General features: G+C 37.3%; 1 protein-coding gene across 1 annotated transcript; it reads right to left on the bottom strand.

Moving 5' to 3' along the window:
• Nucleotides 1–3,081: 3,081 nt before the first annotated feature.
• On the bottom strand, nt 3,082–19,243 carry LOC113240518 (probable proline--tRNA ligase, mitochondrial). The gene is made up of 10 exons (XM_026477849.1): nt 19,094–19,243; nt 18,721–18,912; nt 17,297–17,356; nt 15,384–15,464; nt 14,450–14,630; nt 10,740–10,915; nt 9,811–9,932; nt 5,776–5,872; nt 5,014–5,159; nt 3,082–3,294 (listed from the first exon to the last, which is right to left on the bottom strand). Exons 1-10 carry the CDS (start codon nt 19,184–19,186, stop codon nt 3,117–3,119), a joined length of 1,326 nt encoding a protein of 441 aa, XP_026333634.1. The 5' UTR covers nt 19,187–19,243; the 3' UTR covers nt 3,082–3,116.
• Between the last annotated feature and the right edge of the window lie 293 nt (nt 19,244–19,536).

Below are 19,536 nucleotides of genomic sequence, written 5' to 3'. Positions count from 1 at the left end.
CGCAATTAGTTATCATTGTCCATTTAATGTCAACAGTAATAAGAAATAAAATATACCAACGGATTTATATCACATAACTAATGTACGACAAATCGCGTAGTTGAACGTGTCATTATGTTTTTTTTCATCGAAAGAAAAAGTTAGGTGCATCACAGTCCATCGTCAAGTTCGAATTTGAAAAACTTTTTCCATGCTAGGGTGGTAAAAACGCTTTTGCGCGCGTAGTTTCCAAACTAGAATGTTTATTTATTTGATTAATACTTAAGTTTTTATATAATAAACCTTTAGATGTTACATTCCTTTCACGATTATTATTTAAAAGTACAAAAGGCAGCTAATTTACCAGTACTCAGGTACTAACGACTCAGGATTTCTAATGAGAGCCTTTCTCAGCTAGTGAGTTAAAAAAATATTCTACTTCTAAGGTTGGTAATATATGAGTGAATCCGGTGTATTACACCAATGTGCCAAGTTTTATTACCGGATTCATCTTTAGACGTGGAATGTTTTGTTCAAAATTGAATGCGACCACTATTGAGGTACCTCCTTTCCATATAAAAAAAGAATCATCGGAATCGGTTTACAAATTACCCGCCGGATTAATCGCATAACATGCACACAAAATAATACAGTCTAATTAGACAATATGACATACGTACGTCGCTCTGATCCCAAAGTAAATAGCTAAAGCACTTGTGTTATGGAAATCGGAAATAACGACGGTACCACAAACACCCTGACCCGCAAATTAGTTTCTACATTGACAGTGCAAACCACTCGACCACAGAGGTCGTCAAATTGAAAACCTCGTTTTTTGAAGTCGGTTAAAAATTGTTTCTATAAAATCTCTGGGGCCAGTTGGTAGCCCAATGTTTTATAAAAATGGAAGTAAATTAATTTGCCAGTCCGCAAACCCAGTTAAGGCTAAATGCAAAACAGTCGCGCTTGTGTTGAATATTTTTTATGCAGTTAATTATCCCACCCTCCCTCCACATAAAATTAATAAAATAAATAACACAAGCGCAACTACTGTCACAAACACGACCACAAAATATACCCAACACGTGTTTCGCCTCTCCACGAGGCATCCTCAAGGGCTACTGGCTGTTCGAAATAATATTCAACACAAGCGCAGGTATTTTGCACGATTTAACCATCACTGGGTTCGCGGAGTAGCAAATTAATGTACTTCCATTGTTATTAACATTGGCTTCCCCAAAGTAACGGCTGAATCTATTAATTACCCCCCCAACCCGCACTGGAATAGGGTGGTGGATTGTGGCCTTAACCCTCGTCGGAGAGGAGACCCGTGCTCTGTAGTGGGATGTATAAACTGGTTGACGTTGATTCTCTGGGGCCCTGTTTATAAATTCTGCCAGCGTCAGCGGTGTTTCTTCGAAGCAAAGGCCGTCAGTATATCCGTAAATCCTTCGCATCGCTGACATGCCTTTGAAGCAGCATCAGAGAAACCCACCTTTCTGCACAAAATATTTGTGACTTTGCACTATGACGTGCAAGATCACCTCAAAAATACTAGGAAATCGAACCCGGGACCTTTTTTAGGTCGACGGTAACTGAACCGAATCATAGGCGCCCTTACATACTTTCGTTGTGAATAAAACGATAGCGCGTTTCAGGGTACAACTAATGCCATCTAGCGGTGAATCTTGGAACTAAAAATTGTATGGGAAGCAAATTTTTTTCCGCAATGGCTTAGTTGGGTAAACGCTCGTCTCTTGCGATGTTCCGAGTTCGATTCCTACCTGGGGCCTGGGCAACTGTGTCATAAAAGAATATTACTTAATTAAACTTAATAGTAAATAACATTAATTTAAAAAACATTCGATCAAGCAACACCATGCAATCATCACCACGTTTTCTTTAACCTTTGGAATATATAAAAAATAACAATAATAATAACAAATAACATAACGCCTTTTTGAAGTAGGCAGAAATCACGGACTACGGATAAAAAACTACTTTAAGTACAATCAGCGACATTTTAGTTTTGTTTGTTTTAAGTGGAGTTACGTCAAAAACGTTTATTTCTTCATTAGACATAGAAAAATATAACCCACAACCTCTCCAACTATCGTAATTCTAGCGACTACTATTGTAGATAGAGTTACAAGAATTGGAGGAGTTTTTTTTTAATTTGTATCACGTCGTACTTCCTTACATAGGCCAGGTTCAAGGAGAGGTTACATAAGTTCAAAATTAAAACATTCGCTTAAAATGTTATCTAAACAGACATAAATTGCATTTCAGCCACATACTACATAAATTCTTATTATTAAGAATTTCTTATAATTGATTTAAATTATTTTCTTTAAAAAAATTTAGCAAATTTTTTTTGCAATCCATCATGGCTGTATGCGTGTTTGCTTTTTACAACATTTTAGTTCGAGTTGTATTATCTATGGATGATATAAACAAAAAAAAAAACAAAAAACTAGCAAAATGCATAAATTGTTGTGTTGTGAACATTGACTTACAAATAAATGGACGACGAGTCTAATACAAAAACCACGAAAAAAAATGTCCCAAGTCAACATATTTAAACGTAGTGACATGTAAAGGAATATGAAAAAGCTAAAACGTTGAATTTAAATTGTAATGTCATCGCAGTACTGTCTAATTTTGCTTGCTTCGCTGTCAGTCGAACAAACGAAGACTAGAGCGTGAATGACGCTCTGTATACGATTTTAACGCCCTATAAGTTCGGACACTTTTTAGCGCGGACCCGACGTCCATATAATTGTAAGTCAATGGTTGTGAACCATATTTATATTTGTATTTATTTCCTCGCAAACGTGATGAAAAACATTATATGTATCACGGACGGTAAAAAATGTCTCAGCCTTCGGCTTCGGACTTCTAATAGACCCTCGTTAGTCATTTCTTATTTACTATAATTTGTACTATAAAAATAATCCTATATTATAATATTAATAGACTACATCATTGAAGAGTAAAATACCAAATGTAAAAAATCCAGCCATTGCACTCTATTGACTGACAACTGATATGATTGAAAATTACCAGATGTACCCGGTTCAAAGTCAAAAGTATAAGCAGCAATCACCCTGTCAATTATACACCGATTCTGTAACAAATTAAATTTTATTATCAATTAAAACATGATTTTCTTCTTTGTTCAAGTGGCCCAGTAACTCCTCCTCGGTCATGAGCAGCATGGAGACATCTTTGTCGGGGTTGGGATGGTACACCTCGAATCGCGGGGGTGACTCCAGGGTTGACCGCCCGCAGACGATTATGGTGGGATAGCCCAGTCTGTTAACAAATAATTATAAAAAGTTAGACCATCATGATTTAATATAATTTAGGAAATGAAATTATTTTTCCGGATTTAAAACGCGTATATTTGTTTTTTCAAACAATCCAACGTTTCGGGCCCGTTACAGGTCACGGTTGACTACAGCAAACCACCCTATTTTTTCTCTATAGTTACAATAGTTATTAATTAAATACATTATTTTTTATTTTACAAAGAAAACATTCCAATTTACGCTACACTAAATTTACGTGCGTAAATTGGAATTTTTCCTATGTGTAACAATCGCGAAAACCTAAGAACTCGATTAATATAATTTTTTTACGAGATTACTACAATTGTTAGTTACAAAATTAATATTATACCTTTTGTATAAAAAAAAATAAACCAACTTCAAAGCTTTGTGGAATTATATATACATATATGTGCCAAAGTTTATTCAAAACGGTTAACGGAGAGTAGTTGAAATAATTTACCACCCTTAGAGGTGTAATATTCTTCAAATTTAAATGGGACCAATACCATCTTTCGAACAAAAAAATAATCATTTAAATCGGTTCTTAAATGCTGCAATAAACGCGTATGTTACTATGGGTCGTATTCCAGAACTCTACTCAATGTTCAAGTCAAGACTTGAGTATGATTTCTAGGGCTTTGCATCGTACTCAAGTCCGGACTTGAACATTGAGTAGAGTTCTGGAATACGACCCTATAAGTACCAGGTAATGCCTCACAAAATACTTCATTACGGTTTGTCTACATTTAGTTGTTTAATATAATTAATTTATTTAAGTTAACCAACTTAATTATTTAATTTAATATAATGTAATTACCTAAACCTTTAGTAAACTTAATTTAAAAAGGAACACCGTTAAATTTTGCAATTTATCCGAAATACAAACAAACATAAGCTTTAGAACTCTCTCTTCTTCCGTCGGAGGTGTAAAAAGATGGAGATAGGATCTTTGAGCTACGCATTTTACTTCATTTTTAACCGACTCCAAAAAGGAAGACGGTTTTCAATTTGATTGTATTTTTTGTGTATATATGTTACCGATTTTGAGGATTCTTTTTCGTTGGAGAGAGAGTATCCCAGTATACTCCACCTCTAAGGGTGGCAAACCAGGGGATGAATCAAGTTTATTGGATTTCAACGACTGTCTGTTAACCGTTTTCAATAAAACTTGGCAAATAGATGTAATTTTTCAAACTTTTGACGTTGCAATGTAATGATATAATTAATTATTAATAAATAGTATAAATAATTAGTAGATTAATACAAAAATCAATGTACCAACATTCATTCTTTCTACATAACCAAACCAAGCGTCCCCTTGTCTATTCCGGTCACTACATCATCTTTCATACCACAATGCACTTTTACTACTGTTCGATATTCTGTCTTTAAACAAATCAATAAAAACAAATTATTTCAGTCTTTGTCGATATCACGTTAGTTACAGAAAACTTATAAGCCTATGGTAGTAAAATAGGTTGCCGAGAAAAAAAATAAAAATTACATTAGGTTATACATCAAACCTCTGGAATCCATGTGTGTACAGTTCCAGTGCTTAAATGTATCACAGATTTGATACTTCCAGACCAGCCGCATGAGGCTAATACCGGAAAGCTACTCATTTCTACAGCATTTACCCAACTTGCATACTTTATCAGCCACACTCAACACCATAACTATACAATAAGTAGTTAAAGTATACCTGTCGGCCATCATGAGTCGCTTTCCGATGGTGTACGAGTGTCTATCGTCGAGCAGGACGTCGTTAAGTGCATGTGTACTTGATAACAGTGCATGGAGTCGGTTTAGCTTGTCCGAGGAGAATGAAAACCATTCCTTGGAGCCTTCCTGAAAATAAAATGCAGATTTTGGTGTTACAAGATTTTTTTAATCAGTAGAGTTCCTCACGAAAGAGATTGTCCAGGGAAGTACTGTCACCTTACCTATCTCTGCCGCCAACCAGTAATGTCAGCATTACTGTGTTCCGGGTTTGAAGGGTAAATGTGTTGGTGAAATTACAGGCCCATGGGACTTGTCAACTTGTCTCAGGGTGACAGGCGCAGCGGCAGTGCCATTTAAGCGGCACTGCAACTGCTATGGACAGTCGTGTCGCTTACCTTCAGGCGCACGACTTGTTCATCCCATCACTTTGTATTATAACGCGACACGCATGACGGTACATTACTGTTTATTCATGTAAATTGTTTTTGTTTTTTTTATTGTTCCTATGTTTTTTTCTGTTTATATACGTGTCTGTGCTTATGAAATAAATTGTTTTCTTTCTGGTTGTCTATGTATGTGTCGATGGCACCCGCGGAACAGGGTTTCCCTAGTGCGGGGCTATGAATGTGTAATTATTAATAGTTATTATTATTATTATTATGTTATTATAACCAATAATTTGATTGTTTTTTATATTATACAATTCAAATGGAGTAATATAGTGTTGACCCATAGTACCTACTTTCGGTCCGATAATGATAGCGCTATGAGGCGCGATGGCCTTAGGCCACCGCAGGGACTTCTCGCTGGACAACGCTTCCAGACTCGCTGCTAGCAACCTGAAATTGTAACATACAGGCTGTTAAAAAAAGACAATTATTAATTATTTATATATTATTAATAATAAGAATAAATAGTTGCAACGAATCGGCTACTATTCGGTATTTTCTATTCGTTTCAACCCTAACAATAATTTTTAACTGGCTTAAAAAAAGGAGGAGATTATATAGACTTCGTCTGGCAAAAGAGCTACGAACCTTCTACAAGTATTAGCATATAATTTTAAAATAAAATAATAGTCTACATAATTGTTACCGTGTTACGGATGTGAGGCCTGGACAATAAAAGAGCATCTCAGGAAACGTGTTGAAGCATTTGAAATGTGCTACAGAAGAAAATTGCACTTATCAGGGACTCACAAAGTCACCAATGACGAAGTTCTGCGACTAGTTGGACAGAAGCGTAAACTTTTGCAGACCATCAAACAGCGAAAAGTTGTATATCTGGGTCAAAGCAAAGTCGCTAAGAGGAAAACGTCAACGTCCTGCCATGAGAGGGCGACGCGGACGACACGGTGCAGCACACCTTAGGGTGGCCACACACGGCCTGCTTGAGCAGCTAGCCAATGATCAACATACACGGACCGCTCAGCAGTCATAGTCAACAGCTTGAGGCTGCCATTGATAACTGCTGGCTACTCAACACGTTGCAATGTGGAATGAAGAGCGCGGGCGGAGGTAGCTACGCCAGAGCAGTCGACAGCTCGAGCAGTCAAGTGTGTGTGTGTGGCAACTGCTTGACTGCACGATGAAATTTCACCGCGCTGCAAACCGCCCGAAGCAGTCACAACGGCTCGAGCGGGTTTGGTGTATGTGTGAAAAGGTTGTAAACCATGATGAGCCGTGATCCACGGAAATTTAATTTCAAGTCGATGGTAAAGAGAAAAAAAGAGGCTGTAACAAAAAAGGTATAATACTACAAAACACTCCCTAACTTAATTACATACGGATATGCTTATGGATGAATATAAAGTAGACACTTACCCCAAAAGGGCCGAGTTATACTGAATTACAAATAGTTATCAAAATAGGCGCATGATTAGTAGTAATAATAATATATTTATTTGACATCACAAGTACAAAGAGCAATATGACAGGATTTCCAAAAAAAAAATCATAATAATAATATAAGAAATAAGCTTATGTTAAATCGACATTATATTTTAACATATATATGCAAGGCAAACGTGATGTCATGCTTAGGAGCACTATACACGGTTGCTGTTGGTCCTACAATAGGCAGAGCCTGTCCTGTGTGTCAATTTTAACAATGGTACATTACGTTACACGTTGCGTTGTGATTGTTTTAATATTAATAATAATTTAAATATTTCACAATGTATTTTTATATATTGTAATCATTGACTTATCAAATAAATGGACGACGGGTTTAATACAAAAACCACGAAAAAAATGTCCCAAGTCAACCTATTTAAACGTAGTGACATGTAAAGGAATATGAAAAAGCTAAAACGTCGAATTTAAATTGTAATGTCATCGCAGTACTGTCTAATTTTGCTTTCTTCGCTGTCAGTCGAACAAACGAAGACTAAAGCGTTAATGACGCATGTATACGATTTTAACGCCCTATAAGTTCGGACACTTTTTAGCGCGGACCCGACGTCCATATAATTGTAAGTCAATGATTGTAATCTAATATAAACAAGAGGAAAAAGAAATGTTGAGATAAAGTAGGACGAATTAAAATAATTTAGACCAATATTCATTATTAAACAAATTTAAATACTTATATCTAATAATAATAACACTACAAATCTGGTAAAGGAATAAAAATTAGACGCAATTGAAATTGAAACGGCACTGTATGCTGCCACGATCGAGCAGGAAGTCACGATGGAACGAAACAAAGTCAGAATGGCGAGGAAAAGGAAACAAAAAACGATTCAAAATTTAAAAACAAGTGGCCAGGAAGCGGAGATAAAAGATGGGATGACGATGGCAGGAGGTCACATCGTCACATGTGTATTCATGTACATAGTAGACTGTAGTTTGCTATGTGGTCGCAGCTTGAAGCAGTCGATACTAGATGCTTCAAGCTGCCCGTGTATAGAGGCGTGCAATTGCTGGAGTACGCAACGCCGCACTCTGGTAGCAACTATAGGGGGAGATCTCTCGCTGCCAAGCGTGTTATGTGCTATGCTGGGTGGCGTGGTATCGTGGGAGGCTGTGGCCTTCTTTTGGGAAGAGGTCATCTCGAGGCCGATTCCCGGACCGGGAGAAATATTAGTATGGCCTACATTTATTTCTCTCGTGAGTTTGGGTGTAATTTGTGTTTGTCTATGTGTGTGTCCATGGCACCCGCGACACTGGGTTTCCCTGGTGCGGGGCTATGTGTGGTCTATCTTTGTAATAATAATTATAATAAACTAGTGGAGTAAACTAGTTATATAGCTTTTGTTAACATTTCTGGACCAGTCAGAGGATCCAATATGGTTTGGGGTCTATGCAGAACTCTCTTCTTACGGTCACTTTCTATATTTAATCTCAATCCAGAATTTGCTATCTGAGCTTGAATAATCAATTAAAATTCTATTTTTAACCGACTTCAAAAAAAGAAGGAGGTTCTCAATTCGACTGCATGTTTTTTTTGTATGTATGTTACGCGATGACTCCGGTATTTGTGAACCGATTTTCATGATTCTTTTTTTGTTGGAAAGATGGTATCACGATAGTGGTCCCATTTCATTTTGAAGAAAATCATCCGCCTCTAAGAGTGGCTGTTCACGCATGAAGATTCATTTTTATAAATAGCGCCTAAATTTTATTACAAGGAGCAATTATTTTAATGGTTGATTTTGCTATTCTCCAATTCAAGGCGTTTTTCTCTCTCAATATATCTCCAGCGTCAAGTCCTGTATAGTGGCGAACTAGGGGATATTTCAATAAAGCTTAGCAAATAGACGTAATTCCACGTACTTTTGAGGTCGTTTTTTTTTAGTACTCTGTACTGAGATTATTACTATTTCAATAACCGATCGATGGATCGTTATTCCGATTGACGGAATTTTTAGATGGCAGTGACAGTTGTGCGCTTTTATTATCCGATCCATAGGTTTGACAAATCGGATTTTGCACGTGTTCGAACTATAGTAGCGATCCGCCAATTTTGACCGATTGCACTGTGTAATCACGTGAAAATGGAAGTTATTTTCAAGTGACAGCGACTGTGATCTTGAACAATTTGCTCAGTTATCGGACTACAGCGGATAATAGCGAAAGCGGCCAAGAGCAGCTTGTGTCCTCAAGAACGTTTAGGCGTATAAACTTCATGGCAAGTTAGACGCTGAATTTACATTCAAATTTAGGCTAAACAAAATATCAGTTGAATTTGTTCTAAATGAAATAACGCCATTTATCAAAGTCAAATCAAAACGGTATTTTTATAATTTAGATTATTTATTGCGTCACGAATACGAACAAACATCAACAAAACATAAATTGACACTAATATTTCGCCGCCGCCGCCGCGCGCCGTCCCTTTATTTTTTCCATCCTATATAGCCGTCCCGCTCGTTTGACATTAGACGTTCCGTTCCGTTCCTCGAAACACGTCATTCTTGACGTACTTACGGTTGAAATATTTTATACTTGAAAGTTTTCAATTAATTTATATTTTTGCCAAAAGCACATGTAAAATCACGTGTATAAATAAATTAATCTTAGAAACATAACCACCATTTTATTCACTAATTCATGTAATGAAATTTTCCTCCGATTGCGTGGAACTAAACGTCGGAGAGGGGGTACATTTAAGAGCGATCCTTGTTTTTAAGGGCACTAGAGCCGACATAGACGTATTGAAATACAGATCCGGCAGCGATCGAATAAAATCTGGATAGAAAACAATATTAGATTCAAGATCAAATATAGAAAGCGGCCGTGGCCGCGGCGTGTGGCACGTAAGTTGATGTACTAACCTCGTGATCCCGATACCATAGCAGGACATGACGACAGGCAGACCCTGCGATTGACTAGATGATGTGAAGTTAGCTGCGAGTGGTGCGCTGTACTTAGTGCCTAGGATGAAAGTGTGCCCAACCTGCAATGCCAGTGACCAGAAATGAGACGAAATGTCATTTAATTTGTTTGAAAACTATTCTGCCAAATCATTACGGTGACAACTGCGCTCCGATTGGCCAGCCCGAATTCGAAACAATCATCAAAACATTCGTTTTTGTTTTTGCTTGTCATTTTTTCACAGGTTCATTTAAATTGCACATACACTGCATTTAGAAGTATGTCTATTAAAAATACAAATAATAGACATGTTTTTTATTTTAATTCGATATGGCTCATCAAATCCGCCTGCCCTTGTTAAAATGTAAATAAATTAAAAAAATGATCCCGATACTGGTAGGCAAACTGCCAAAATAAGAAGAAAATAACGCAAAGAAGAACGCAATAACGCAATTACTAATTATTAGAACGTCGTAACTTTTCAATTCAAATATTTTTGACAAAATATTACGCTGACAAAATATTTGAAGTTGGGCTAGGGGGTTAGCAATTGACTGATGCTGTCCATGGGGTACCACCGCATTAAAAAAAAACTTGAATTATCTATATAAACCACACTACACATACGTATAATTTTTTCCTCCTGGTTTTTTGAGTTAAGTTAACATATTCATTTTAGATATATAAATCATAACAAATCCAATTTTTTTGTGGTGATAGGCGTTGATATTTTTTGTTCTGCCTAAAAAAGTTCGGGGACCTATGATTTAAAGGAATAATGTAGAAAAATATCAACGTGTGTTACACCATCTTCAATTATATCCAACAATTTTCATTATAGCGATCGAGCTCTCTGTATTTGTTGATCTATGATAGTAATATAACTTACCTCAATACTATTGCACTTCTCCATCTCCTTCCCGCACTCGTCGCACGTCGCATTGCCCGTATCGCGCTGCGAGTGCGAGCAGGACGAACATACACACAGAGCGTCCTCGCCAGCGTTGGCGCGCAGCTGCCATTCGTGTGACAGGGAACCGCCCATATCGCCAGATGGCGCTTGAACTGAAATTATAGACATAATCAGATAACTTTTTTATATAAAAAAACCTACCTGAAAATTTCATATATTTCAATAGTTCCCAGTATTTTTTTATTTATTCATTTATACATTTTAGGGAAATACACGGCCAAATAACAATTATAGTATACTTAAATATGAGTAATCCAATGCCATTTACGGAATTCCACCAACATGGAACAATATAAATGCTTAGCAAGCCAAAAAGAGATTATAGGCGAAACCAAGAACACAGGTACATAAAAAAACAAAAATAATATACAATTATAAAAAACAAAAACCTGTGTAATCATCGCCAGTCGCGTGATGTGTCAAAGTGACGTTTGGTCATTTCTTGCTTGTACAAAGCAAATCAAATTCGGTGTGATTTTCTGTCGCATTGTCAAACAGTCGCAATGCACGCACCAAGTAAGTATTTTGCCTAAAGTTATGAAACCAAAAACAAGCCCTGTTCGCTTCTTTTTAACCGACTTCAAAAAAAGGAGGAGTTCTCAATTCGACTGTTTGTTTTTCTTTTTTTTTTGTATGTATGTTACGCGATAACTCCGGTTTGTTGGAAAGAAGGTACCTCCATAGTGGTCCCATTTAATTTTGAAGAAAATCATTCACCTCTAAGAGTTATAGACTAGGCTATTCACGCATGAAGATTCATTTTTATAAATAGCGCCTAAATTTTATTATATGGAGCAATTATTTCAATGGTTGATTTTGCTATTCTCCAATTCAATGCGCTTTTCTGTCTCAATATAGTTTGAGTAATGAGAACCGATTTTTATTATCTCCTGTATCAAGTTCCGTATAGTGGCGAACTAGGGGATGAATCCGGGTTTGCGCACTTTCCGTAACCGATTTCAAAAAAACTTGGTTAATAGATGTACGAGTAGTTCCACGTACTTTTGAGGTCGGTTTTTTTAGTACCCTGTACTGAGATTATTGGTTTCATAATTTACACAACACAAAATTACTAGAAATCTCGCGCTCTGTTGCATCGCTATAAACAAGACATGGTAGTCCTACGGTTTGACTTATCGTCTCTCAAACGGAAGCCATGGGTTCAAATCCGGGTGCGCACCTCCGAGTTTCTCGGAATTTAGTGCGAAAGGAGTTGTTCCTTTGGTGGTACTAAAATAAATGGACCAGATAAATTTAACCAGGCTATAAGTTGGTTTTTTGTAACGACCTCTCAAAATCTAGAAAGTTTGAATTGAAAGCAATTTTCTTTGACCTGCAATTTCCAGAAAATCGTCAGGGATTTTTAATACTATATTTTTTTTTTTTTTTTATTGTGACTCGGCAAAATGACTGCACCGCGCCTGATGGAAAGTGCGAATACAGTCCAGAGATGAGAGTAACGGATGGAAAACACAAATATCTTCATTCCGTCACTATCATTTTGCCGGTCTGGCCAAATGCTTCTTCACACTACGTTTGAAGGACCCGATGTTATAGAGGGGAGGGAATACATGCGCCGGGAGTTGGTTCCACAATTTGATGGTTCGGCATAAGAACGAATTGCCAAACTTTTTAGTGCGGGACGGTATTGAACTGACCGTCCAACTGTGGCAACGCAGTCCGGCACGGGTGGTCCGCTGATGGAAAGGAGAGGAAGGGATAAGGTTGAATAACTCTTCAGAGCACTCACCGTGGTACAGGCGATAGAATACGCTAAGAGACGCTATATCTCCGCGAAGCTGTAACGACTCCGCATGCTCAGTTACATGAGGATCGTTGACAACACGGAAGGCGTAGCGCTGCAGTCATATAAAGTAAAACAGAACGCAATCCCAAGAAACGTAACGGATTTTTGAGTAATTTTTTGACTAATGTGCCAGTGGCCAATGCCATAAAAATATATTGACACATCAGATGTGAAAGTAATTCTTGTTGCAATTTATTTAGCCAATTAGAAATAGGATTTTGAATATTTTAACGTTTAAGAATATTTAAAGTTTGCTGCTTTTTGGACTTTTTTTAGTATCGCAGTGTTGCTGGAATTAATTTAACATATCTACCACACTTTTGTTTTAAATAAATAAATAAAAAATGCAGGTCACTATATTTTTTTATAATTATTTTGCTAAGCTTTTTATTTCAAGCTTATATCTAACAAAAAAATTGAGGCTGGTTAAATTTTTCTGGGAATAAAGTACCAAGCTCCATACTAATTCGATACAAGTTCTTTACCATGAGCTTTTTGGTGTTGGAAAATATCACCCTCGGAAGACATGTGAAGATTATGGCCTAAAACCGTCGCCCGAGTGGAGACCCCTGCCCAACAGTGGGACGTATAAATCGGTTGACGTGCTTGTAGTTTTACCAGTATCCTTACCCTTCAAAACCGGAACGCAGTAAACCTCACATTACTGTTTGGCGGCAGAAATAGATAAGGTCTTTCACAAGGAGCTCTAATGCTATTAAATCCATTACGTCAGGGTTTCTCAGCCTGTGCTTCATGAATTCTTAAGAGGTCCGTATAGTGACGCCAGGGGTCCATGGCGAGCCTATCTAATATAATGCATTAATATAAAAATTGGTGTAATATATATTGTGAATAGATTTTTTTTTAATACAAAATAAGTGCGCATTTAACCTCTATCTCAACTGATGGAAAGTGATGATGAGGTCGACGATGGCGCATGCACACCTAAACAATGTCTATTCACTCTCGCCTTGAAAAGGTCTGAGTTATAGCATTCGGGGAACTAGTCCGTAGGCAGGGTATATACCGAGCGCATGACCTTTTTGAATTTTCGCGCCATTTGAAGGGTATTTATTCGGTATTGAAGCGAATGAGTGGGATGAGCATCAACGCAACCCGAGAGCCTTTCTTCTTATCGAGTTCTTAGGTTTTCGCGATTGTTACACATAGGAAATGAAACTATTTTTCCGGACGTTTCTGGCCCTTTACAGGTCCCATGGTCACGGTTGACTGAGGTGGTATCTTCAACCAGTTATGTCTAATATTGATGCAAACCACCCTATTTTTTTTCACTACAGTTACAATAGTTATTAATTAAATACCTTATTTTTAATTTTATAAAGAAAACGTTCCAATTTACGCTACATTCAGTTTTACAAATTATTTTATAGAATGAATTTTTATTAAGTCAATTTATTATTAATTAATAATAGAAATTAGAATAAACTAAAACATATTAATTAGTACTGCAGTCTTATGTCTGTTTGGGATTTTTCATTAGAGGAAATACTGGATCCCAAACTGATGGTACTGAGAAACCATCTTCCCTGTTGAAATTAGGATGTTTTTTAATTTCAATGGCCTCTCGCAGCATCCTGGGTAGATAACGGACTTCTTTTGCAAGGACCTGGGGTTTCTGGGGTTTGGCCTTTCTTCTTCATCGTCTTTTCGGAAAGGGAGCCTATGCTCTTTGAAATTTTAAGAGGGGTTCATGACTAGAAAAAGGTTAAGAAACCCTGCACTAGGGGATGAATTATCTACGGCTTTTCGTAAGAAACGTTATATGAAAGCGTCTCTGGTTCGTCGCGTTACAACATACCTCGATAAACAGGTAGTTGTAATCTCTGAAAAAGTCGTCTAAATTGCCTTGTCATCTTATTGTACACGGCAGTGGCGTCATCTACGTCTGCATGTGCGCCGTACGCGTCCATCATTATGAACTCCCGCGCACGCAGCAGGCCGTGTTTGGGGCGATGCTCGTCGCGATACTTACTGCTTATCTGGAAGTTCATCATTAACAAAAACACCTACATAACATGTAATTATTAACACAAAGAACGAACACTTAGAAAAAATTCCTTCGATACGTCCGGATTTGAACCGACGTCTTCTAGCATACCGTGTCTGATTTAAATACATAACATATTTTTTTTATTAAAAAAACAAATGTCAAAAATTCGTGGAATCACACCTATTTGCCCAGTTTTAGCAAAACGGTTAATAAAACGTGGGTGAAGTCCAATTAACCGGAATCATCACCTCATTTGCTACCCTTAAAGGTGGAATATTGTCTTCAAATTTAAATATTCCACTTCTAAGGGTGGCAAACTAGGGAACGAATCCGGTTTCGCACACTTTCCGGTAATCGATTTCAATAAAATTTGGCAAATAGATGTAATAGATTAATAGATTTCTCATAGATGGCGCTACGACTAAAAAAAGTCGTTGAAAAACCAAATATAAAAGACACGACGCAAGCACATAGAAAAATTCGTGAGGTCCGTTGGTTCGTTCCGTGGCTTAGTTGGTATAGCGTCTGGCACGGTATGCAAGAAGACGTCGGTTCGAATCCGACCGGATCGAAGGAATTTTTTCTGAGTGTTCTATCTTTGTATTAATAATTATAACAAATAGATGTAATTCCACGAACTTTACAGGTCGGTTTTTTTCATAATAAAAAGTTACGATTGTGCAAATAACCCTTCCTATGGTATGGTATGGTATGGTATGGTATATTTGGTTTAGATGCGTACCTGGTATAACAGCAATGGCAATTGTTTATATGATAGTGGTCCAACGTCGGCTAGAAGATCGGCTATGGCTTCTTCGTGTGTCTGCAAAAGTACAATATTTTATGTTATTCTATTTTATTTTTACATTTTCAGGGAAACTAACATCTAGGTATATACAGCGTAGCATTAGACCTCCTTGTGAAAGAGTTCGTCCAGGGAAGTACGGCCTTACAACCTTACCCATTTCTGCCACCAAGCAATAATGTGGGCATTATTGCGTTCCGGTTAAGACGTGGTAAGCGTGCTGGAGAAATTACAGGCCCAAGGGACTTGACAACTTATGTAGAATTGTTTTATTGTAGATTAACAGGTAATTACTGATTCCTAGCACATAATAAATAGTATCGTATGTGACCACTAGATGGCATTGTATTGTATAGAATATTAGTGACAATAGATGGCGCTATTCACAATTGCAATATCAGTTTAATTCGAAGCAAAGGTTTACAACAAAATATGTTTTATTGTAGATTGTTAAAATAATTATTCACACTTATAATATAACTGCCTCTGTGGCCGAACGGTTACCATGCCGGACTGCCACGCAGAGCTCCCAGGTTCGATTCCCGGGCCGGGAGAAATATTTGTATGGCCGACATATATTTCTCTCATGAGTTTGGGTGTAATTTGTGGTGGCCTATGTATGTGTGTGTCCATGGCACCCGCGACACAAGGTTTCCCTAGTGCGGGGCTATGTTGAGTGTGTGCTTACAAAAAAAAATTAAGTATTTGAATATAAAGAGTATTTGTTTTTACTTAATTTTCTCATCATCCAATCGGCGGCGGCTTCCGCCACATCCCACCCTGTTACTAAAAAGTAGGGTTGAGTGGAGGGACGGGGTGGCGGAATCGGCCGGTGCTCAGTCGAGTGGTGTGCAAGAGTCCGAAAAGGCTAGACGAGTAAATTACTTACATGAAGTGATTGTACTACATTGTTGAGGAACGTGTGATCGTTACGGAAAATATTATCAACTTGGTATTATTCCACATCCACGAAGAACGCTGCAACACTTATGTCTCTGGGTGACTCAGATCTTTGCCATTTAAAGCTCTGAATGGCACTGCAACTGTTATGGACAGGCATGTCCCTTACCACCAGGCGCTCGACTTGTTCGTCCGGTCACTTGGTATTATTAAAAAAGATAATAGTTACAATAATAAACACAGATGGCCAATTACAAGTTCGCATAGATAAATTAACAGTAAAACTTTTTAAAACTGAAGATAAATTCTTTCTCAGATTACTTATTAAGGGAAAGAACAGAAAAACTGTTCGCAGTAGCTTAAGTCTAGAGAAATATTGGAGCAATCAATACCTGCGGTAAGCAGAAGACACGGATCTCCACTTACTAAGTGCCAGAGTCACCTTTGTATGTTTCAAAACTATAGTGAAGCAAAAACTTAATACTAAAGGTTATTATTATACAGCTTTTGCATATTTGGATGACTAAAATCTACCCATTTAGCTCTTGCTAATTGCTTTTATCTATCATATTTGAAATAAATATTGCAATATCATAAATATGCACAAAGGCTAATCTATAAAAAGCAACTTCTAGAGTTTCTTCCTCGTTCTTCTCAGGGGAATCTGCCTTACGAATGAGCAGGAGAGTTAAACCCATTTGAAGTGGAATTCGCTTATCTAAGAACTAGACATTATTTGACTTTGAATTAGACCTGGAACTACGCTGGAAATCATTTAAGCCACGCTCTCATTTGTCTGCCGCACTTCTGCATCTTTATCAACTATGTTAAGAGATAAAAAAAATCATTTAACAAAGACTTACTTGGCTATACTTAGGTGGCGCCCTTGTTCAGCAGTGGACGGCTTTCGACTGAAATTATGTTGATGATGTCAGTATTCAGACACTTACCGGAGCTAACAAATATATTTTTTCATGCCTGTCACGGAGTTTCAATAGTTCTGTCCCAACCTGAAATAACAATTACAGAAGAATTTATTTATTTATAGTGTTTATACTAACTTCTTTTTCCTGTTTATACTCAAATTTCTGTTTTGTTAACTCGGTAACTTCAGTATGTCCTAAGACATAGGCCTCTTCCAGAGGTTTCCATTTCTCCTCATCTCTTGCTATTTACCTCCACGACTCCTTCCGCATTGGATGTGTGTGGAATGAACTGACAATGATGACAGCTAGAACAAAGTCTGTGGATATTGTGGAGTACATAGGAGCAGTTGGGAGTCCCCCACAATGTGAATTGTAATTAATTTGTGGTGAGAGTACCAACTCAACATCCCTCGACCTTCATGAAGGGGGACTTTGGCCGAAGGGTGTCATGTTTCCGAGGACGGTTACCGGACACCCACATTGCGTCACACATCGCGGTCCATACGCGTAAATAAATAAACAGTGGTAGTGTTTTATTGTATGTTAGTCCACGGACCTTTTGTAACCTGAAATTAAATGTTATAATTACACAACTACTGAAATTGTATATAGTCTCAATGTACTAAACACCATTCTATCTTTTTTGGTACGTTCGTTTTTAGATTTTGTCATAATAACCTCCTTGCTGTCCCTCAGCCACTCTTTTACTAAAATCATACATATATCACAAGGCCGGTCATGCTTCCATTTTGGTTTTCATTTATTTTCAAGGTGTTTGTGCATTCTTTTCTATTAGAACTTTTTTTAACCCATTAATGGACAGTATGTAAATAGGATCGCATACAAAAATATCAGTACTTTTCTTGCCATAGTGCTTATTTCGATTCCAGACAAAATGTCCAATGTAAATCTTTGAACGTTGTTAGTACGCGGCGGCAACTACACAGTAAAGCCTGTAGTTTGTCAAAGTCAATTAATCATTTATTCCATAGGTAAAATTTTTACACTTGAAAACTTCATTTTTTAAACCACTGGTCGTACATTGCGCTGACCTCCCTGAGAAGAACGAGCAAGAAACTCAAGGGATTGCTCTTTTCAAATAAACTTAAATGCTATAGAATACACTTTGAATCTCAATTGCGTGACATCTAGACTCAAGTTGTCTTTCCTTATAAGTTTATCTAACACATACTCTTCAATTTTGTAATATGACTTTTCAATTACAATACTTTTAATATAAGTTTTAAGTTTTGGAAATGATAATCTTAATATATGCTCCGGAATTTTATTGTAAAAATGCATAGTTCCCGATAAAAAAATCGTTTACATTAGTTAAATGAAATCTAATGTTATGGCAAATGCCGTTACGGTCCATGAATGGATTAAAAATTAGTACAGCACTGGTTCTAGATTTCTCCTATAAGAAATGCTCCGTAATAAAAAAGTACCTGATGCAACCTGCCCGTCTTTTCCCACAACCCCTCTGCAGTGAGCGCAGGCAGTGACACCCTCTGGCCCCCTACTTCTTCCAAGCACGACCTGACGAGAGCTTCCAGCTTGTCTAGAGCGCGGCAAGCGAGGGGCAGAAGGGTGAATAAGCCGGAGGATGTGGGACGAACCAGACCACATTCCAGCAGGAGCTGAAATGGACAATATTTGTGGCTTTGTGAACATCACTGTCAAAAACAACCAGTTTTTGTTCGTCTGTGTGACCCGACTGTAAGGGGAAGTTAATCATAAGAAAAAGTTATCAAGACTAGGCTGTTTGGTTTTAAATTCTTACCTTTTCCTTAACGAAAACGAAAAGTAAACAATACTTACTTTTTGACTCTTACAAGTAATTTCTGTGTTTTTGATCTTTGCATTCTTTGGTATGGTAATGATCGGTTGAAATATTTGCGACACGTACCGCATTTTGTTATAAATGACAATTTAATTTAATTTTAATCACTAAATTACAAAAATTGGTCCGGCATCGATTATTAGAGGTTAGAACAGCTGATTGTCAAAAAAAAGCTTCCTATTGCGTTTTATTTTTGCAATCAACGTAGACTACTAGTCTTACTAATATACTGTAACTTAGTTAAATTAAAATTGTAATAATTAAATTTTGCATTTACAGTAGCATAATCAGCACGTCTTTATTAATGAATGATAGATTAAGCCCTGAAAATATATTTTAAAGTTCGATCTATGGATCCGATAGCGTATGCGCTATAAGAAAAGACGCCAGGGTATTGACTGCACCGGGGCGTTACATGGAC

The sequence above is a fragment of the Hyposmocoma kahamanoa genome, unplaced genomic scaffold (genome assembly GCF_003589595.1).
Source record: "Hyposmocoma kahamanoa isolate Upper Pololo Valley unplaced genomic scaffold, ASM358959v1 146, whole genome shotgun sequence".
Lineage (NCBI taxonomy): Eukaryota > Metazoa > Arthropoda > Insecta > Lepidoptera > Cosmopterigidae > Hyposmocoma > Hyposmocoma kahamanoa.
This window is presented reverse-complemented; position numbering and strand designations above follow the sequence as displayed.

What these genes read in the sequence shown, in the direction of transcription:
- LOC113240518 (XM_026477849.1), bottom strand. Translation starts at nt 19,186, where the DNA reads ATGCGGTACGTGTCGCAAATATTTCAACCGATCATTACCATACCAAAG. An exon ending in AAATATATTTGTTAGCTCCG is followed by an intron (nt 15,465 to 17,296) that starts GTAAGTGTCTGA and finishes GTACTTTTGCAG; the next exon opens with ACACACGAAGAAGCCATAGC. An exon ending in TATGGTATCGGGATCACGAG is followed by an intron (nt 5,873 to 9,810) that starts GTTAGTACATCA and finishes TTACAATTTCAG; the next exon opens with GTTGCTAGCAGCGAGTCTGG.